The sequence below is a fragment of the Aquarana catesbeiana genome, linkage group LG11 (assembly GCF_042186555.1).
Source record: "Aquarana catesbeiana isolate 2022-GZ linkage group LG11, ASM4218655v1, whole genome shotgun sequence".
Classification (NCBI taxonomy): domain Eukaryota; kingdom Metazoa; phylum Chordata; class Amphibia; order Anura; family Ranidae; genus Aquarana; species Aquarana catesbeiana.
The window spans coordinates 206,677,850-206,698,678 of record NC_133334.1 but is presented as its reverse complement, the minus strand read 5'-3'; the positions used below and the strand labels follow the sequence as shown (position 1 = coordinate 206,698,678).

Genomic DNA, 20,829 nt, shown 5'->3' with positions numbered 1-20,829 from the left:
TGCACAGAATCCAAGTTCCATGAGGTCCAGTGTAAAGTTTCCACAGTCCGTGATGATTTGGGGAGCCTTGTCATTTGCTGGTGTTGGTTCACTGTCAGAGGCAGACTGACAACTCATGGGGCCCCTGGGCAATAGGAGATTGTGGGGCCCCCAGGTTTAACCACTTGCTTACTGGGCACTTAAACTCCCCTCCAGCCCAGACCAATTTTCAGCGCTGTCACTCTTTGAATGACAATTGCGCTTTCATGCAACATTGTACCCAAATGAATTATTTCTCTTTTTTCACACAAATAGAGCTTTCTTTTGGTGGCATTTAATCACAGCTGGGGTTTTTGTTTTTTGCTAAACAAAAAAAGCCAGAAAATTTTGAAAAATAAAAATCATGTTTCATAGTTTGTTATAAAATTTTGCAAACAAGTAATTTTTCTACTTCATTGAAATGCGCTGATGAGGCGGCACTGGTGGGCACTGATAAGATGGCCCTGATGGCCACTGATAGGGGTTACTGGTAGCTACCACTGATAGATGGCACTGATAGGTGGCACTGGGCAGCACTGTTGATGAGGCACTGATTGGTGACATTGATAGGTGGCACGGTTGTCACCGAGGTGGCGCTGGTGGTCTCTGGTAGGTGGCACTGGCAGGTGGCACAGATGAGCTGGCGGCTGCTCTCCTTGATCGGGACCGATGTCCCTCTGACAGTCACCTTTGATTGGTATCAGTGTGGAGGAGGAAAAATAGCCGATTACCAGCTCCGTTTACATCACATGATCAGCTGTCATTGTCTGACAGCTGATCACGTGGTAAGGGGTCGGGATCAACCCCTTACTCCGATCTGTGACCCAGCGAGTCTCAGACTTGCTGCTCACAGAGCGCGCAGGCCACACGAGCACGGGAGGAGGAGATCTATGGTCGCCCTCCTGGCAAAGTAGGTCCGCGCTGTAGCCGTTATTCAACTATAGCACGGATCTGAAGCGGTTAAACATGGCCACCACGCAGCAGCCATCTTTATGACGCAACATTAATGTGACCTGCGGTGTGCATAGCGTGCTGTGGCACTCAGTGTGTGTGGCTAAATTATGCTGCGTATTTAGTGTGGCTTTTTAATCTAATTAGAAATTTTAGTCAGATTTTCTACAGTTTTTTTTTTTACAATTTTTTTAATTCTAATGTTCAATTAATTTTAATGTTTTTTTAACATTTTCGCATGCTGTTGGGGGGCACTTTGATGAAGTATCAGGGGTCTAAATAGACCCCCGAAGTCTAATTTTTGAGACAGGAAGGAACTGAGGACACATCCACAGTCCCCCTCTCTGTAGCCTTAGCTGCACTGCAAATGAATAAACAGAAGACAGAGGCTCCTGCCTTTTCATGAACTGAAGCATAGAAAAAACACAAATACCTGCAGCTGCTGCCAGCAGTAAAGGAAAGGAGGGGGCACTCTGGAGGAAATAAGGGGGCACTTTAGAAGCACTAAGGGGCACTCTGGAGGAGTTAGTACCTTCAGAGCGCCCCCTTACATCCTCCTGTCGATTGCCTTATGTTCTGCTCCTCCAGGGTGCCCCCATTTAACCACTTGCCTACTGGGCACTTCTTTTACCCCCTTCTTGCCCAGGCCAATTTTCAGCTCTTAGCTCTGTCACACTTTGAATCACAATTGCGCAGTCATGTAACACTGTACCCAAATTAAGAAATTTCTATCTTTTTTTCACACAAATAGAGCTTTCTTTTCGTGGCATTTAATCACCGCTGGGTTTTTATTTTTTGCTAAATAAAAACCAAAAAAAGACCAAAAATGAAAATTGGAAAAAAAAAAAAAAAAAACCCTTTTCATAGTTTGCTATAAAACAAGTCATTTTTCTCTTTCACCGATGTACGCTGATCAAGCTGCACTGATGGGCACTGATGAGGAAGCACTGATAGGCGGCACTGATGGGCAATGATAGGTGGTACTGATAAGGAGGCACTGCTAGGTGGCACTCACCAGCACTTGAAAAATAAATAGCAAAAGCCATTTATGGGTGGCACTGATAGGCTCCACTGATGAGAAGGCACTGGTAGGTGGCACTGATTGGCAGCATTGGTGGGCACTGTTAAAGTACCAATGCCTGCTTTCATGATCATGGCATCACTGTGCCTTATAGGCCAGCAGACTCGCCTGACCTAAACCCTATAGAGAATCTGTGGGTTATTGTCAAGAGGAAGATGAGACACCAGACCTAACAATGCAGATAAGCTGAAGGCTGCTATTAAAGCAACCTGGGCTTATATACTGTAACACCTCAGCAATGCCACAGGCTGAACGCCTCCATGCCATGCCACATTGATGCAGTAATTCAAGCAAAAGAAGCCCTGACCAAGTATTGAGTGCATTCTATACTGTACATGGACATACTTTTAAGTAAGCCAACATTTCTGTATTAAAAATCTTTTTTTTTTTTATTGGCGTTATGTAATATTCTGGTTTTCTGAGATACTGAATTTTGTGTTTTCACTAGCTGTAAGCCATAATCGGGTCAACTCCTCTATAAAAGCAAAACAGACCTATATTGCCAAAGTGAGAAAATAAGGAAAAGTATGTCTACTGAAAGGATGCAATAATATGGCACAGCCTTTAGTGTTCTTTACACAGTACTGTAAAAGGAATGTATAGTGGTTCTGTTTGCATGGGGTTTATATTTTTTTGTGAGAATTAATTTTTTCTACTTTTCTATTTAAGTAAAACATGAAATATTGCGCATTATCATTTTGTAGCTTTCAGATTCAAGCTTTACTTACCATAAAACGGAAGAAACAGTAGCATAGACAAACAATTGCAGAAATAAAGGTTAAGACGATATATTTCAATATCAAGACCCCAAATGTGAATTTATATATTATATCATCACAGTTTCTATTATTATCTTGATAGATGCTAAATACCCAGATGCTTCCTAGGAAAAAATGTTGGAATGTTGATGAAAATCCAATGTAACATTTCCAATATTATTATTCAATTACAGTCTTGTCCACAAACCACAATGATCTCCATTCACTAAAGCATATTGCATGCGCCATTTGGGTCACGTGACAATTTTTCCAAATATTGCATGCGATACTAAAAATGTCAATTCACTATCCCTTTATGCATCATTTACCTAAAAAAGCAATAACTCTACTGCAGAAAACAGCATTAAAATAAATAAAAAAAAAAAAAAGCATATGTTAAATATGAAGTGGTTCAGACATGCAATAGTTAAAGAATGTATAGCAGCCACCGATGTCCTTAACCAGTGAATAGCTGGTTGTTAAAGAGGGGTTCCAGTCTCCTGTTAAAAAAAAAAAAAAAACAAAAAAAAAAAAAACAAACACAAGCTAGAATTCCACAAAAGGGTATACTGGCATATTACCAGTATGAAAACTGCAAATCCCGATCTACCTTTGGGCAGGCATGTTAGGGACCACCATGGGGGAAGAGTTCCCCGCATGCAATTCCTGATCCTGGATTGCATTCATCCCAACCCTGGGGGGGAGATTGGAACAAGCTTCTTCTCCAGCACGAGGCACGCTGGATTGCGGCGCTTAGGGAGACCTCCCCCCCTGGACTCAATGACCAACTTAAGTTTTCGGCCATTTCTGGAGGACTTCTCAGGGGGATGTCAAAATACCAGTTGGTTCACCAACTACCCAATATTTACACAAGTATTTCTGCACTACTATAGAGGGCACCGAGGCAGAAGGATTTCACCAGATGGACCTCTGGATATATATGTGTCTGTTACTAAACACGATGTGGATTCATATATTCGGTTGATTATTGTACAATTCTTTGTATCTGATCTATGTATTGGTAGATATTCATTATCATATCTCTGTATCATATGGATTGCTGCCTGCCATGTTCCTTGTTTTCTTACCAATCTTCCCATGTATTAACATCTTCTCTCATTTTCCATAATCTCACTTTGTGCCACTAGGTAGTTTTCTGCTGCCCCATCTGGGGCTCTATGTACTCCCACCCTGCGCACCCAGGCCTCCCACAGGTAATGGTGGTCAGTCGGGGTCACCACTGGCCCTTGAGTGTCCACATCCTCCCCCTAGGCCGCTCCTTGTGTGCATCGGTGGACCGCCCATGCATGACGTCACCCCGCATCATGACAGACTGGCCATGTGCATGAACACTTCAGGGCAATCACCCCGTTACCACACTGTGCATGCCTCTTTTGGCGCACGTTGAGTAGATGCGAACTCGCATTGCGCATGTGTGAACTTTTACGCACTGCCTGCATCCATAACCACATTTATGGCAGTCAGCACGATCAAAGTGAGCACTGCTGCCTGTGTCATTGGGACTGACACCATACCCTCTCCACACACAGCTTTAAGGCAAGCCACTTTCATGACTTCTCTCCTCATGCTGAGACCATCTTTTGAGACTCGTGGGATCTTGTCTAACCTTCCCCAGAACACGTCACCATGGAGGGTATGGTATATCCCTGGGGAACTGTCAGGGGACTCTTGCATGAGATCCCAAGATGTCTCCCTCTTTTAAACCCCCTGGTCTCTTTCTATATATCTGGCTACGCTCAGTGGTTCTTCTGGGGGGGATACCTGTGTGGAACATGTGGAGCCCCGGCTAACCACTTGGGGGCCTGAGACACCTTAAACTGTGGCACAGTAAAATTTCTTCATACACCCCATGACCTACATTGAGGTAGTATGCTATCCAAAACATCTTAGCAACCAATTTGTACCTCTGATGTTACTTCCTTGCCTCCTGATAATGTTTATACTCGGTTATAGAACTCAAATTTTTGTGACCTTCTCTTAAAGAGGAAGTAAACCCTGATGGTAAAAGCAGTATGGGCTAGTTACCTGCAAATGAAGCCCGCATTGTCCCCGCTGGCAGCCACCTTACAGGGTCACGGACTCCGGCTCTGCAACTGGCCGAAGTCGCGTGACTGTCACTCCCATGCATGAGCCATCAGGTCTGGCACTTGCTAGTGGAGAAACTGCACGGAGGGCCGTTTCTTCACAGAGCATGCACCGTTGACGTTGGTGCAAGAGTATATGGTAAAAGGCTTAGTGTAAATACTGTAATTATTATAGGCTTACCTGTAGGTACAAGTGGTGTAACTGGGTTTAAAACCACTTTAACACCCCTGAAAAAAGGATTGAACCCTTCTTGAAATGCATTGGTTATATAGAGAAAAGACAGTGTTACTAATTTGCACATACCCTAACAAGTCAGCTCCTTTATTGTTGATGGCTTTGTTTTTATCATTTATACAGATGGTGTACTACATTTTTATATGCATGCAATAAAAGCTTTATACAATATAAAAGTTTATTTCTTCTGGCCCAAGTTGCCTTTAAAGTCCCATAAGTAGCTTTGGGGGTTACGGCTTTTGCTATTGTTACATAAACTAGGGATGGAGGGAGGAAAACTTCCACTTCCAATTGCCTAGGTGGTTGGAACAGGAACCCGCCCCTGGCTCCTCAAAAAGCCATTCTTCAAGAGGAATGGGAGACTAGTCCTTAAAGCGGAACCCCCCCTTTTGGATGGAGCTCCGCTTTAAGGAGCCCAAACCCACTCCGTCCTTATACGACTCATGTAAACAAAAGAGCCGGCTTTAAAAATTTTAAAAATTTAAAAACAGCAAGGGGGCCTCCCTCAAATCCATACCGGGCCCTTTGGGTCTGGAGAAAGTGCATTTTGCTTAGTTTTGCTGTGTTTTATTGTCTAAGGATGGCAAAAAATATAATTATTTTTACTCATTTACAAGATGATATCTAGTGACTTTTACCATATTTCAGATACAAGAACAAATGGGCCAAGGTTTAGGCCTGCTTAGCATTTCTACAATGAAACTAAGACATTGGGTAAAGTGAATTTTTACTTTATTAATAAAACTCAATTGAGCCTAGGTTCACACTGACAGTGGGAATGAAATCGTGTGAGTTCAGCTGAACTCGCACAATTTAATTCCCGACTTCGGGGGGCGATTTCAGAGACATCTGTGCAGGTGGGAATCGATGCAGCTTCTCACCGATTCGGACAGTGCCATTGCCGGCAGTAGCCGCCGATTTGGCATGTCGATGTGAACCAGGGCTCAAGCACAGTTTATACCTGCACACAACACATTAAATGTGCAGATGTGTGGAACATACAAATGTAGTTCTTAAAAGCAATGATCACCTTTGAAACATGTTACACATGTTCTACCCATTTTTAGTAGGGTGGAACGTACACCATGTTCCAGCCTCCCCTCCCCCAATCTAGCACCCCCCCCACACTGACAGCAGGTGGGGGTCCTCTCCCTGCACCCGCTGTCACAATTTGAAAATAGCGCAGCTGTGAGGCTTTCTGCCCACACAGTAGCGCCATTCATTCATAGTTTTCTGTGAATGAGTGCCTACAAGTACGGACAGCCATTGTGGCCGACAGCTTGTAGTGCTCAATGAACTACGAGGGCACTGGTGGTAGTTCAACGATTCTTCCTACTCTCAGGCAACTGCCTGCCTGTACGATATGCAGGCAAACAACCATCCTGAGAGTCTGTAGGAGCAGGAGATTACACCCACAATCTGCTGATTGCATGTGCAATGCTCTGTAGGCTGCTTAGAAAAAAAAAATGCTGCACTTTTTTTAAACCTGTGAAAAAAAGTGATTTTTTTTTCAAAATGTGACCTTATCCTTTAAAACCATAAACTATGTGCAAAGGAAGAGAACAGTAGCAGCGCTAAGATTGAAAAAAAATATATAAATATAATTCCAAATATTGATATTAATTGGTTAGCACCAATGTTTCACAAATAAATGAATCACTTAATTAGTGATTAAACAAAAAACGCCCGTCCAATAGAGACACTGGTACGCGGTGACGTCAGCAGTCAACTCCTCCCGACGTACGCTGCGTCAACAAATGACATCGTCTGGGGAACCTATTGGACGGGCGTTTTTTGTTTAGCCGGCCGGCTTTCCCTGTTGATTGCTTTTAACTTCTGTAAGTGCAATATATTTTGTATCCTTTAATAAATCCTCTTGATGGTATAACGCTATGGCGAGCCTTTTCTTTCTGGGTTATATATATATGACTGCTTGTCGGAGGTCTTTGGCCCAAGAGAGCTTGCTGATTATCCATATCATCCGATGAACGCTGAATTTCCCTGAGACATCCGCTCTATGCTTAATACCAGCTAGGGATTCAGAGCTACCTGCTTGCTTTGGGATAAAGGCCCTGACCGGGTTTGAGGTCACAAGCTTCTCTTGCTTGCTGTTTGGTAAGCCTGGTCACTTCTTGGATGCAGTGGTGGATTTTTCACGGAATTATTTCTATCATATTTATGAACTTTACTACCCTTTGCACATTTTTTGAACATTCTTTTGATTATTATTTATTAAATATTTTTTATTGACACTTTTCAGTTAATTAATTATTTACTGATCCTATAATATATATCCCTTGTGGTAAGGTTTTTCATGCTGTAGATATTAATCAACTAATTGAGTGATTCATTAGTGAAACATTGATGCTAACCAATTAATATCAATATTTGAAATTATATTTTTTTCAATCTTAGCGCTGCTACTGTTCTCTTCCTTTATACTATTGGGTGTATCTCACTTTTAGCAGCAGCTGTACATGTTCTGTGTTGCGATATAGCGCGGTATTCTACTTTTGTTTACATAAACTATGTGCGGTTGTCTGAAAGACCCCTTAGAATGAATGTCCATAAAAAGTGTTGCCATAGCTACACAGTCAAATCTATATTTGAATTAGCCTTGGAAATTTAACTTCTATCCATATTAATTTATGGTCAATTTAAAAGACAATTCATAGGTACGAGTTTGAGTGATTTAGACTCCGCACATCAGCCCTTCAGAAAAGCAGCAAAAAGCCCTTCAGAAAAGCTCTCCTAGCATAAAAATACCAAATATCCATGGTTTTCATATCAACTGGTAAGTGGCAGTGCTCCTCAATACGAGGTATGTTGCATTTTTCACCATTATATGAGGATTCATTGACACAAATGACCTTCATTGTCACTCTGGTGCTCCAAGCAACCTACCCTACAAGATTTTTGAGTTATGCATGCCTTCTGGAACCAATGATGCAACGGTTTAAACTCTATAGACCATCTCATTCAGGAATCAGTCTTACCTGCAGTAAACCAGCAAAATGAAAAAAGGCTCAATATCATCCTCAAGAAACAATGCAATTTTACAGAGACAATCTTCAGTAAAAAAACTATAAATCCAGCCAAACAAACAGCTCCTGACACTATAAGATAGATAGGAATTTTGGGCTCCACTGGACACTTGTGTATATATAAGGAACCTTTAGGTAAAAAAGAATATGCAATAATTATCATTCAAATTATATAAAAGCATCTGGCATCCCTACAGTATAGACAATATTGTATTACCTAGGACAATCATGGCTGCGCTAATTGTTATGCAGAGAAACATACATAATACCCGTGAACCTGTAAAAAAAAAAAAAAAAAGTTATGTTTGCAGTTCAAACTCATAATTGTTTTTAACTTATACGAAGGATGTTGGCCTGATCTACCTTCTATAATGTCAAATGCCATTTTTTTTTTTTTTGATCAGAGGTAAGCCAGGACAGTAACAGAGTTAAAGTGGATGTAAATCCAATGTCATCCTTTCTAAACTACTGCCATAGGGGTTATCTATAAGGATATACATGCCTCCTGCATGTATCTTTACCTGTCAAATGTCTCCCCTCTGTCTGTTATTAGACCCGAAAAACTGCATATTCTGTGGGTGGGTCTGCTGTCTGGAGCTCGGTGGGTGGAGTCGTGATGTCAGTAGACTCCCGACCACCTCTACACTCCCCTTGTCAATATGCATTTTCTCCTGTGTATTTCTTACACTGAACTCCTGCTATGATCTCTAACATCCAGTGAAAAGACAGGAAAGTAACCACATGAATTCAGCATGCCAAATCATGCTGAGGTGTGGAACAGCCAATCCTTGCAGAGCTGCTGAAAAAAGGAGTGGGAGGGAATTAAAAAATAATGCAAGTCTTAGGCTAGTGCATGAGATTTGTAAATCACCTGTCACTCACAGCAAGGGGGAGCATTTGTCAAAGTTTTTCTCAGTTTGTCAAGATTTATCTCACTGAACATTAAAAGAGGATTGCTCAGAGATGGATTAACTCGGTGTAGCAAGACTAGGCTCAAATGATAGGAAATCTTATGCTTTACAGTATGATTTAAAAAAAAATTTCGGGTTTACATCCACTTTAAGCACAGGAACTGGTAACAGGATGCATAGATACTCGCCAGCCTGCCAACATGTATGCACCTTAAAACATTATCTCCATTATGGGTAAGCCCTCTGACACTAGCCTTGTGGACAATGCACACCAAACTCCAAGAACTTCATCAAAACCGTTACAACAGAAACGATCAAGAAGAAAGCCTAGATCCAGACTACTGAACCTACTCCAAGCAAGTTCCCCAACAAGTTAGTAGGGCCTTTGCTCGTAGTACCAGTTCAAGTGGAATGTATTTATACCAGGGTCTTCCTAGACACAGGAGCACAAGTCATCCTGAGGTATTGACACTTCTATGATAAATAGTGAAAAATTTACCCTCACAGAAGTTGGAAGATGTGGAGATTTGGGGATTGGAAACTCAGAACTTTCCCTATGATCATAGGTGTGCGCAGCCTATTGCATTAGGATGTGCACCCCAAATCTCCAACACATATACGCGTTTGACATATTTACCGGCCTCTTCCCCGCTCTCCATCCTGAAACAATGGGAGAAAGGGGGAGCCAGGGAGGAGACAGGGGGGCCCGGGTAACAGAAGGAAGAGGAACAGGGACAGGAGGGATGGCGGGGGCGGCATATATTGGTACAGATCCCCTGTATTTTCCTCTTGTTTCAGCTGAATGTTGAGAGGGAGAGGAGGAGAAGCCTACTTTAAGCTGCTGCAGGAGGAAAATACACATCAATTCCACTAAACTCCACCCCCGCCGCCTCTCCTGTCCAGGTTCTGAGGGCCAGCAAGGAAGGATTGCAGTTTACCTGTCACCTGCCAGTCATTGGCGGGTTGCCATCCACAGGATTAGGGTGTGCCCAGGCACACCTGGCACACCCCTTGCGCACCCCTATGCCTATGATGGATTGGATACCAGCCAGTCAAGGTGACCTTTAACTCTTCTATAGCTGGACAGCCTGAGGCTTCCCTTGTGGCCAAGTTGCAAGCACCCCTGAGGGTGAGAACAGGGAGTGCTAGGCTCAAACAAGCAAGGGTGCTGTTTATTTAGATTTGCTGGTAGCTGCTTGCAGCACAGCTGAACTGGATAGCTTTCAGGACAGATTGGAAGACTTCCATTGCCCCTGGAGACGTAGCGGTACCAGGGTGGCAACCAGAGGCAAGGTGACACCTGAGGAAGAGGCAGGAGCAGGCTGGCTGGACCGGACTGAAATGCATGGTCAGGATGGTAGCCGAAGTCATACACAGGAAGGGAAGCCAGAAGCGTTGTCAAGAACAGAGCCGAGGTCATTCACAGGGATCCAGTAGAGCAAGCAGAAGAGTAGTCAAGAGCAAGCAAGAGTCATGCAGGGTAGAACAAGAGAAGCAGGGGTCAAGCTGGGGTCAAAACCAGGGATTAGGCAACAAGCCGGGTCAGTAATGGGTAATCCAAAGAATACAGAAAATACAGGCACAAGGAGTACTGGTAGATGAAGATCATCCAGCAAAGTCTGAGTGCAGCCACTGTCCTTATATAGGGCGTTTGGCACCAGTTCTGGTAGCAGATGTGAGTGAACGTGTGCATTTCTGTTCAAACAAGCACAGCCACGTAAAGTATGGACAATCATGGCTGCGCTAATTGTTATGCATATAAACATACAAAATACCACATACAGAAACAATTGGTTTGTTTGCAGGCTAGCTGGTAAATGAGCTTTACAATTTGTTTCCATTCAGCATACCCAAATCCAGGGGTATGACAAAGTGCACCCTGCACTTTTTTTTTTGATTGTTACTGCAGAGTTACTGAGCGACTTTTACTTGTCATACTATAGTCTAGTATTCTTGTTGCTTAATTTCAACACATTCAAAACGTATTTAGTTATCTGTTTATTGTTTTTTTTTTTGTTTTTTTTTGTGCATTGCATTTATCGTGCAATACTACTGAGCCCATCAATTAGTCTGTAGCCTTATTCCTGTATGCTAATATAGTGTGGTAGTATAATAATAATTAAGTTATACAGGTGTGTGCAGCCTTCTATGCTATACCTAGGTGTGTCAAAAGGGATGGAGTGGTTTGCAGCGGAACAGAGAACCCATCATGCCAAGCTGCTCCTTGAGGGAGAGATGTCACAGCCTGGGCACACATTTTTTACTGAATAGCTGTTCTTCATGAGTCACCATAATCTAGGAGACACTTTTGCTAAATTTAAGTATATTAAATTTATATTTGGTGAAGCAACCATGAGCTTATAGTCTACGTGAAAGCAACCTCCATAAAATGTATTGGGCTGGCCAGTTACAAGCAGTTCTAATCTACTGTAACCCTTACTGTATATATCAATTGGTGTGGAAGGATTAAAGTACACCCAAAATCCCTTGTTAACCATTATATTGTTTATTTTCCTCCCAACCCTGTTATCCCTCCCACTTTCCTGATGGGGCTGTGTTGTTGATGGTGTAGTTCGGCGGGGCCGCCTTGTTGCCTGGTCCCTGTCCCCCTCGGGAGCCGCGACGCGCCTTGCGGGTCTCCTCCCTCCCCCCGGGTCTTCCCCTGGGGTGGGTGGACACTTGGCCAATGCGCGTCGACGTCACGCATGACGCTGTGCGTGCGGCTTCCCCTTTGCAGCGCCGTCACGCACGGCGTTTACTCCACCTCGTGGGCCAATGGGGAAGTTCTCCTGCGCCGTCTTGCCGGCTGTGTCCGACTTGCGGTGCTCCTCCCCCCGCCACACGGCGTGACGTTGGTGGGCGGCACTCGCGGCGGCGTTATCTGGACGCTCTCCGGGGCGGTACGGGCACTCGAGGTTCTCCACACAGGCGATCACACACCTCGGCAATCCTCTCCCAGGACCTCACCACTTACAGGTACACTCCCCACCTCTCCTACCTTGGTTATTACACCTTGTTGATCTGGTTTCTTCACTCCACTTCTCTCCTCACGGTTTTCCTTCTCTTTTCTCACATCTCCCACACCCTCCATCACTCTACCCCATCTCTGGGGGCTTCCTTCCCTCTCTCCTTCTACATTTCTCCTTACATGCCTACACACCTCATCCTTTTCACCTTTCTCCAGACCCTCCTTGGTTCCTGTGTCTGCCCTGGTCGGCGTTCGCTTCCGTTTCCGCGGGGCTCCCTATCTCGGCTCCCGGTGGGGGTCACCTGAATGGCTCATGGGGCCCCGCCGCTGCACCGTCACTATACAGTCTCTCAGTGAGTATTCCCATACAGCAACTTTGGGGGCTCGTCTACCACGCTCCCCCATTACCAATGCCTCTTGTCCTATTGCATCTGTAACTATTTCATATATACCTAGATACCACATGGGCTTGCTCCTGACGAGTGGCATGGAAGCCACGAAACGCGTTGAGCCACCAAATGCCGTGTTTAAACTGTCTACCCAGTTTTCATCAACTATATCCTTTCCAACTTCCCCCCACAGGTCTAGTGAGGCCTTAGGTCCAGCAGATATTACTGGTTTTTACCCTATTTCACTTTACCTTGAAATCATGATGTACTAGGGAATTTATTCCAGGTGGTATCTTGAGTTACCATTATTTAACCTTTTACCTTATTTATCCTTTTATCAACTGTATGAACAATATTATCATGAATGTTTACTATATGACATTATGTACTTACTTGTTTTATCTTGTACCCATTCTGCGATTGTAATGTATGTGCTCTGGTATTATGTCAATAAATTCCTCGATGTTCATCTTACTACCTGCTTGCTGGTACTTGCTTCATTTAAAGTCCCGACCTCCCCTTTAATAATTCCCCTGTTTGTGCTACACCCAAAGGCTCCTGAGTCTTGTATGACAGGACAAACTAGTACAAAATCTAGTTACTATGATGCAAATGCCTCAAAGTAACAAAAAATGTCCTTTACTTACCTTGTCTGAGCCAGGGCCATCTTAAGAGCATTATAGACCCCTGGGTAATACAGTGCACTGGGGCCCTGTCTACACAATCATGCACGATTGCCCATCAAATGCAGCTTTACTGTGCCAGTTAATTGCAGCCTCACTGTGCCCATCAAATGCAGCCTCACTGTGCCCGTGAATGCAGCCTCACATTACACAGCACCCTGCACCTCTGGACCCCTTTACATTACACAGCGCCCCACAGCTCTGGACCCCTGTATGTTATACAGACACCCCCTAACAGTTCTGGACCCCCTGCATGTTACACAGACCCCCCCACCATGCAAACCCCCCCTCATTCAGTACAGACCCCCTAAAGTGCAGACCCCCCCTACAATACAGACCCCCCCATAATGTACCTCAGAATCTGATGATCAGGGCGGGGCATGCACCTTCCTACACAGGGCCTGTGTAGACATAAAGGAGGAGGGGTAGGCGGATTTACTTTGCTTGGCTGTGTGAGACAGCCGAGACTGATCAGAGCCATGGCCACAAGAGAAGGGGTTCATTGCGGGTCCAGGGTGTGCCGATGGGTGTGACTCGGGTGTGGCTCGCACCCCCCCTGTAAAGCACCACTACAGCTCGCCTCAGGCTCTCCATGTGCCTGTCACCGTGGTGCCGCTGCCTTAATCCGCCCGTCTCCACTTCAGTCGCGGAGGGGGGGCGCCGGCCTGACACCCCCCCCAGTGTGTGGCACCCATGGCGGCCCACCCCCCCCACTTAGTATGCTACTGCTTTTTGGGGACGCTGGGCAGGTGGGGCCCCGCAGGCAAGTGGGACCCTAAGACAACTGCCCAGACGGCCCTGGACTGAGCCCAATCCTTCATTTGTGTTACACATGCTCCCCTTCCATACACTGCAGTTCACAGTGGGAGAGTTTCAGCAAAAAAGAGTTAGAGACAACATGTAGCATAGAGGGCTCTCTAATACAGAAGTTGTGTTACTGGCAGATCTACAAGGTAAAAACAGAGGACAAAAACAAAACAAAAACCCCAACGCAGCCACCACATTTATATTAAATATTTTGTTTTGTGTTTAATACCACTTTAAAAAAAAAAGGTAAAATGACAGCAGTAGAGATTAATTGCTATACACCAAAAAATAAAGGATGGTTACAATCCCAAACCAGCCCGACTAATAGTGCAGTATCTAAAGTACACCCGGCGGTAGGGCTCATGAATATCTAACAGTGCAAAGTCTACTGAAAGCTGAAACAAAAGAATTACTAAAACACTAAAATGCTCCATTGTCCTCAATGAGCTTTGGTGCAAAAATTATCAAATAAAGGTTCAATTCAAAAACTAGGTTTTTCACACATGTCAGCCATCCTTAGTGGGTCTAGCTTCATTAGAGATTTCACTTAGAGCAATTTGTACCAAAAATTGACAGTTACTTACCGGTAACTGTTTTTTTGGATATCTTCTAGGACGGCACACCTGAGAGATGAGAGGCTCCTCCCTACAGGAAACACAATCAATCGACAGCTGTTTTAAGCCTGCTGTCCTGGAAGATATCCTAGAAAAACAGTTACCGGTAAGTAACTGTCAATTTTCTCTTAGTCATCTTCCAGGACGGCACACCTGAGAGGATAATCAAGTACCTCAGGCCTACCTTAGAGTGGGACCACTGCAAGACCCTCTTGGCGAACCTTAATTCTGCAGAGAGTTTTACCTCGACTCCATATGCTTGATGAAGGTATCTTAGCTGGATCGTGCGGCTGATCTGCTGGTCTACTCCGATGTCCCTGCCTTCTCCGCTTCGGATGCAGGATCTAGGTGGAGTAGGCTCTCAAAGATGGAATCAGAAAACATGTTAAACTTGTAGGTTAGCAATGTTGCCTGTCTCACACATCTAACAACCATGGCCTATTGTGCCTATAGGTGCTACTTAGAACCCCAAAAAAAGGTGGGCCCCTAACAGACAACCTTTTTTGTTCATTTTTATCTTTACGTCAGCAAAGACTAAAGGGAAGCCTACTTAAGGATAATAGATGAACAGAGGCTTGATCCCTGGGTTTAAGGCATGCCCACTCTGTGGCTTTACTTACGCCTGAGTGCCTACTTCAGGAGAATAAAGTCCATAGCAGGAGTATAACACTTATACATCTAGTTCTGCTAGAAGGGCGAGATGAAGGCCATGCACCGAGCCGTAACCTATTCGGTTGGGTATACATCTTTATACTTCATCTTCAGGCCATAATTCAATGTAGACAAACAGTCCTCACAGTCTGGTTTTCTGATGTGCGGCCAATATGTAAGCATTAAGACACAAACAAACCCTAAAACGTGCGCATTTCTGAAGTGAAGCTAGCTAGGTCATAACTGATATAAATACAGAAAGGACAGAAACCCTCTTTACAGTGGAGTTTTACTGATGTACAGCAAAACAAGGCCATAAATATAAGACAGAAAGACCCAAACTTCTATGTTGCGTATTTCTGACGAACCAAACACAGTTATAAGATCAATATGGCACACAAGACAATATCTTTTCTGTTATGCAGTTCTGCAGTGCAATCACATAGAACCAACACAGAAAGGACACAAGCAACCTGCAGGATTGTGTTTTTCTGAAGTGCAGTAAGGTAAGGGAATCTGAAACAGAAAGCACCAACAAGCTTCAATGTTGAGTATTTCTGCTGTGCAGCAACATAAAAACAGACATCCTTCCTAGCTGCGATCTTTCTGGTGTACTGCAAAGTAAGGCAATAACTCCATGATGTCTATTCCTGTTGTGTAGCAAAACCTCAACCAGAAGGGACAGATAAGCTTAGTGCTCCCACACCTGTGCGACCCAACCTGCAACCTGGGACCGCAAAAATGCAAGAGAAAAGTCATACACTATGGCTTCCAATGGGTACCATTCGTGTCTGTGCAACTCCAGGTCGCAGCGCCACCAAGCAGACCCTGCTTTCTGGATCCACAGACCTCAAGATTACACAGGTCGCAGGGAACTTGCAATTTTCAGGTTGAACAAGCGAGGGGTCCTTAATGCTGTATCTCCCTGGAGGAGTGCAGCCCACAACCCCCCTGCTGTGTATCCCTAAGAAGCAGCCAGGTAGAACAATGAGAAACAGAAAAGACACCGCTCACTGCTGTGCCTTTCTGATATGCAGCCGATAAGGCAGTAAATATAGAACATGCAGGACACAAACAAACAATCTTCAATCTTTGTGTATGTCTGATGTGTAGCAATATACCAAAACTGAGCAGAGATGCCACCATCCTCAATATGTCTCCCTGCTGAGGCAACAAAAACAAATCAGAAAAGGACAAGCAACCTCACTGCTGTGTCCCTTTTGATATGCAGCCAATAAGGCAGTATATGTAAGACATAAAGGACAGACAACCTTCAATCGTGTATATGTCTGATGTGCAACAATATAACAATCTGAATAGAGATAGCACATCCATATTGAAGTAATTTGGCATGCGACTCAACATGTCAAATCGCATGCCTAAAATCGGCAGCCTTTGCCGTTAATAGCACTGTCTGAATCAGCACAACGCCACTTTGCGGGGCTGCACTGATTACCAAAGGCAATACAAGTACTACCCCTGGCCCAGGTTCAATTTGTATTTATGCTATGTAGCCCAACAATTCAGGACCATCAATCTTCACTACTGCCTTTCTAATAAGCAACCAATAAGGCAGTAATACAGGACACAAAAACCCCAGACAGACCTCAATCTTGTGTATGTCTGATGTGCAGCAATATAACAAATATGAGCAGAGATGTCACAAGACTCAAGGATGTGCATTTCCGCCATGCGGCACAAGACCAGAAAGTACAGACCACCTTCCCTGTTGTATTTTTCTGATCTGTAGCCAAATAAAGCAGTACCTTTAGGATATAAAGGACAACAAACAAGCTTCAGTGCAGAGCATTTCTGATGTACAGCAATATACCCCTTATGAGCAGAAATGTCACAAATCTCAATGTGTATTTCTGCTGTGCCACAAAACATCCCAGCAAGGACAAAGCTTCACTACTGAGGTCTACTTGTGTGCAACCAAGGAGGAGTCATGGTGTATCCCTTTATGAAATAACCAAACAGGGCAATTTGATCCATAGCCTGGGCTGTAGATACTAACACTCCACCCCCAGTGAAGGAACAAATCCTAAAATGGTTGGACACCTTACTATAGTAGCTGCTGTCCTACCTTACCTCTGTAGACTGAGAAAACACTAGCCAGCTCACACACAGGTGGGGCTGATCAGCAACTAAAGTCTCAATGAGCCCAGCCCTAGAGACCAATTTAAGACAGCCTCTACAAGAGGTGGTCACCCATTTAGCCTGGAGGTAAATAGCCACCTGCAGGCCTTAAACAAGCAATCATGTAGCCATCTAGCTCTTGCATATGTTTGCACAGAAAATCCTTAATTAAAGGATATAGGAAACGATTTATGGTAAATCGCCTTTAGATCTGCCACTGAGTGGACTGTAGCCCAAACCAACAAAAAGGTTTTTCTTACCTCCTGCACTATAATATAACCACAATGTAAAAGGTGGAGTGGGAGGTTGGAGCTTATGAAAAGTTACCCATAGCAAGCAACCCCCAAAAGGAGGATCTGTCACAAGGGAACCCCTACTGTGCCACCCAGAAGCTTGGTCCCTGCCACATTGTTGAAAGTTAGGTCAGCTTTTAAGCATTTTGGAACAACTTCAGATTCCTAGCAGCTGGGCTAATAGGGCCATATAACCTAGTTCACCTGCTGACCAGGGGAGCTTACTCCTGAATCCTTTAACCATTGCACAATCAATAAATTTGTTCAGTGGTATACCTGGCCTGTAAGGAACTCTTTGTATCTACCAGGTCCCCCCTTCGCTCTATTCACCCCTTCTAATGTACCACAACCGGACATGTAGGGAGAGGCTGGCAACCTACTGTTGCGATAACCAGTGTCTCTGCTATAAGAGGGAGCTGTGGCTGGTGGTTTTAGCAGTAGCTTCTGGGCTATTTTGTTACGTGGACCCCAGGTCCTGCACTGCACCACTCAGTAAATACAGGGGGAAGGGGAAGAAATGCCTTACTTACCTCTTTCCCATCTGAGGTGGTTAGGCACACTCGCTCCTCTGCGCCACTTGTCCACCATACAGCATTTCTGATGTAAGAGGGAGCTGTAGCTGGTGTTTTTAGCAGAAGCTTCTGTGCTATTTGAATCCAGACCCCAGGGGAGATTTTCTCAAATGCCCAGAAACCATCTGGCTGGGATTGGGGATTTTGCAGCTAAATTCCCAAGGTAAAGGAAAGTACTCACCGTTGTCGTCTTCCCCTTTTGCCACAGCCACCGGGCTTGCTTTTCCATCCTTATGGTCCACACAAGGAGGATAGCCGCCAAAGTTCCCCCCCCCCCCAACTGTTGTCCCCGTAGGGAGCTGCAAGGTTAGGCTGTGTCCTGCACTGTACCAGTCAGTATATACACATGGGGGGGGGGGCAATGCTGTACATTCCTCATTCCCATCTGAGGTGGTTTAGGCAGACATCCACCGTAGTGAACTGGTGCCTCCTCGAAAGGAGAATGTGGGCACCTGCTCCTGCTGACTCTCAGCCTTCCCTCCTGGGTAAGAACGCGGGTCGTTGAGGCGGCACCCTCCCCAGCAGCCCACGCGAGCTACCAGGGGCCCAGGAGTCGGGGGACATGCTCCCCCTGGAAAGAACCGACGGCCAGCACCCCTGTCTGAGCAGACGCCCGGACAGGTAAGGGGGGGGGGGAGACAGGATAATTGCCCCTGAAGTTCTGGGGACACCACTGTACCCAGGGGCCTTCAGCTCTCAGGGAGGCTCTTCCAGTTTCTGCTGCCCCCCTGAGGAAAGCATAGGGGAACCCCCCCAGGAAGGATAAATATATCCGGCCAGACCCAGAGGCTTCCCAGGCATTTGGTCCGGCTCCCAGGGGGAGACCCCCAGCCCCAGGCTTCGGGTCATTTGGAAAAAAAACAAACGGTTTCACTGTGTAGGCAGAAGCACAATCAAAAACTGAGGATCAAGGGGAAGGGTCGGGAACTTAAAACAGCTGTCGATTGATTGTGTTTCCTGTAGGGAGGAGCCTCTCATCTCTCAGGTGTGCCGTCCTGGAAGATGACTAAGAGAAATAATGGCTTCAAGAATAGGAAGAATAGTGGTTTCTAGTCTTACCTGAAATGGTTAAACTGTCCCACTCATTCCAAATTTTTCTGAAAATATTTTGAGTTTCTTCCATTTTCTGTGTCTCTGAAATACAGAAATATTATGTAGCAATATCTCATGCAGCGTTTACAGGAATATTACAATATTTGGTTAGGAGGCCTGGTTTTTATTAAAGCTTTTGTTAACCCGCCAAAAAAAAAAAAAAAAAAAAAAAAAAAAAATCCTTCTCCTTTAACCACTTCAATACCAGGCACTTAGACACCTTCCTGCCCAGGCCAATTTTCAGGTATCAGCACGGTCGCAATTTGAATGACAATTGCGCGGTCATACAACACTGTACCCAAACAAATTTTTTATTATTTTGTTCCCACAAGTAGAGCTTTCTTTTGGTGGTATTTGATCACCTCTGTGGTTTTTATTTTTTGCGCAACAAATAAAAAAAAGACCGAAAATTCTGTTAAAATTTTTTGTAAATAAGTACGTTCTCTTCAATGACGGGCACCGATAGGTGGAACTGGTGGGCACTCATAGGCGGCACTGATGGGCACTCGTAGGTGGCATTGATGGGTACTTATGGGTGGCCCTGATGGGCACTGATGGGGGGCACTGATGACACTGATGGGTGGCATTGCTGGGCATCAGTGCCCATTTATGGGCACAGAATGGGCAAAATTTACACATGTGGATGGCCATGGGGTACATACCTGGCCATTCAAATGTTGTCCCCTTCCCTGGTGGTCTAGTGTAGGCATCCGAGGGGGGGCTGCGCTGATAAACCATCAGCACAGACCCCCCTGTCACGAGAGCCGCCGATCGGCTCTCCTCTACTCGCGTCTGTCAGACGGGAGTGAGGAAAAGCTGATCAACGGCTTTTCCTATTGACATTGTGATCAGCCGTGATTGGACACAGCTGATCACGTGGTAAAGAGCCTCCGCCGGAGGCTCTTTACCAAGATCGGTGGAGCGGTAAAGACTGACACACCACTCCACCGATCACCGCAATGCGGGCGCGCGGCAGCCGTGATCCTGCTAGACGTCATATGACCCCCAGTCAGGATAAGTGAACCACCGCCCGGCTGTCAATCTGCTATAGGCCGGGCGGGAAGTGGTTAACCACTTCAGCCCCGGAAGATTTGGCTGCTAAATGACCAGAGCACTTTTTGTGAAATGGCACTGCATCGCTTTAACTGACAATTGCGTGGTCGCGCGATGCTGTACCCAAACAAAATTGTCCCTTTTCCCCACAAATAGAGCTTTCTTTTGGCGATATTTGATCATCTGTGGTTTTTATTATTTTAAAAATGGGGTGTGTAGCCAGATGCTGGACTACAGAAACTACAGAGAGTTTTACGTTCACTTTCTGCTGCTATATTCTACTACACGATCCCCTCCAGCTAGCAGAGGGAGAACTATAGCCAGAAAAGCTTATGGATTCCTGTGCAGAACCCGAAGGATGATGGGAATTAAAGTCTGTGACAGCAGACATAGAATGGGACTCATGGACTCTGGCCTGCAATTTCTAAGAGTACTCTGGGTCAGAGAACGAGTGATGGAATAGCT

At 45.0% G+C, this 20,829-nt stretch overlaps 1 protein-coding gene across 1 annotated transcript in view; it reads right to left on the bottom strand.

Moving 5' to 3' along the window:
- The window catches only part of LOC141111731 (transmembrane protein 272-like), a 43,772-nt gene extending 30,645 nt beyond the window's left edge, over positions 1–13,127 (bottom strand). The window contains exons 1-4 of the mRNA XM_073603872.1: positions 13,108–13,127; positions 8,462–8,469; positions 8,145–8,321; positions 2,779–2,933 (exon numbers count right to left, since the gene is read on the bottom strand). Coding sequence (XP_073459973.1) covers positions 2,779–2,933; positions 8,145–8,321; positions 8,462–8,469; positions 13,108–13,127 — 360 coding nt within the window. The remainder of the gene's footprint in view (positions 1–2,778; positions 2,934–8,144; positions 8,322–8,461; positions 8,470–13,107) is intronic.
- Between the last annotated feature and the right edge of the window lie 7,702 nt (positions 13,128–20,829).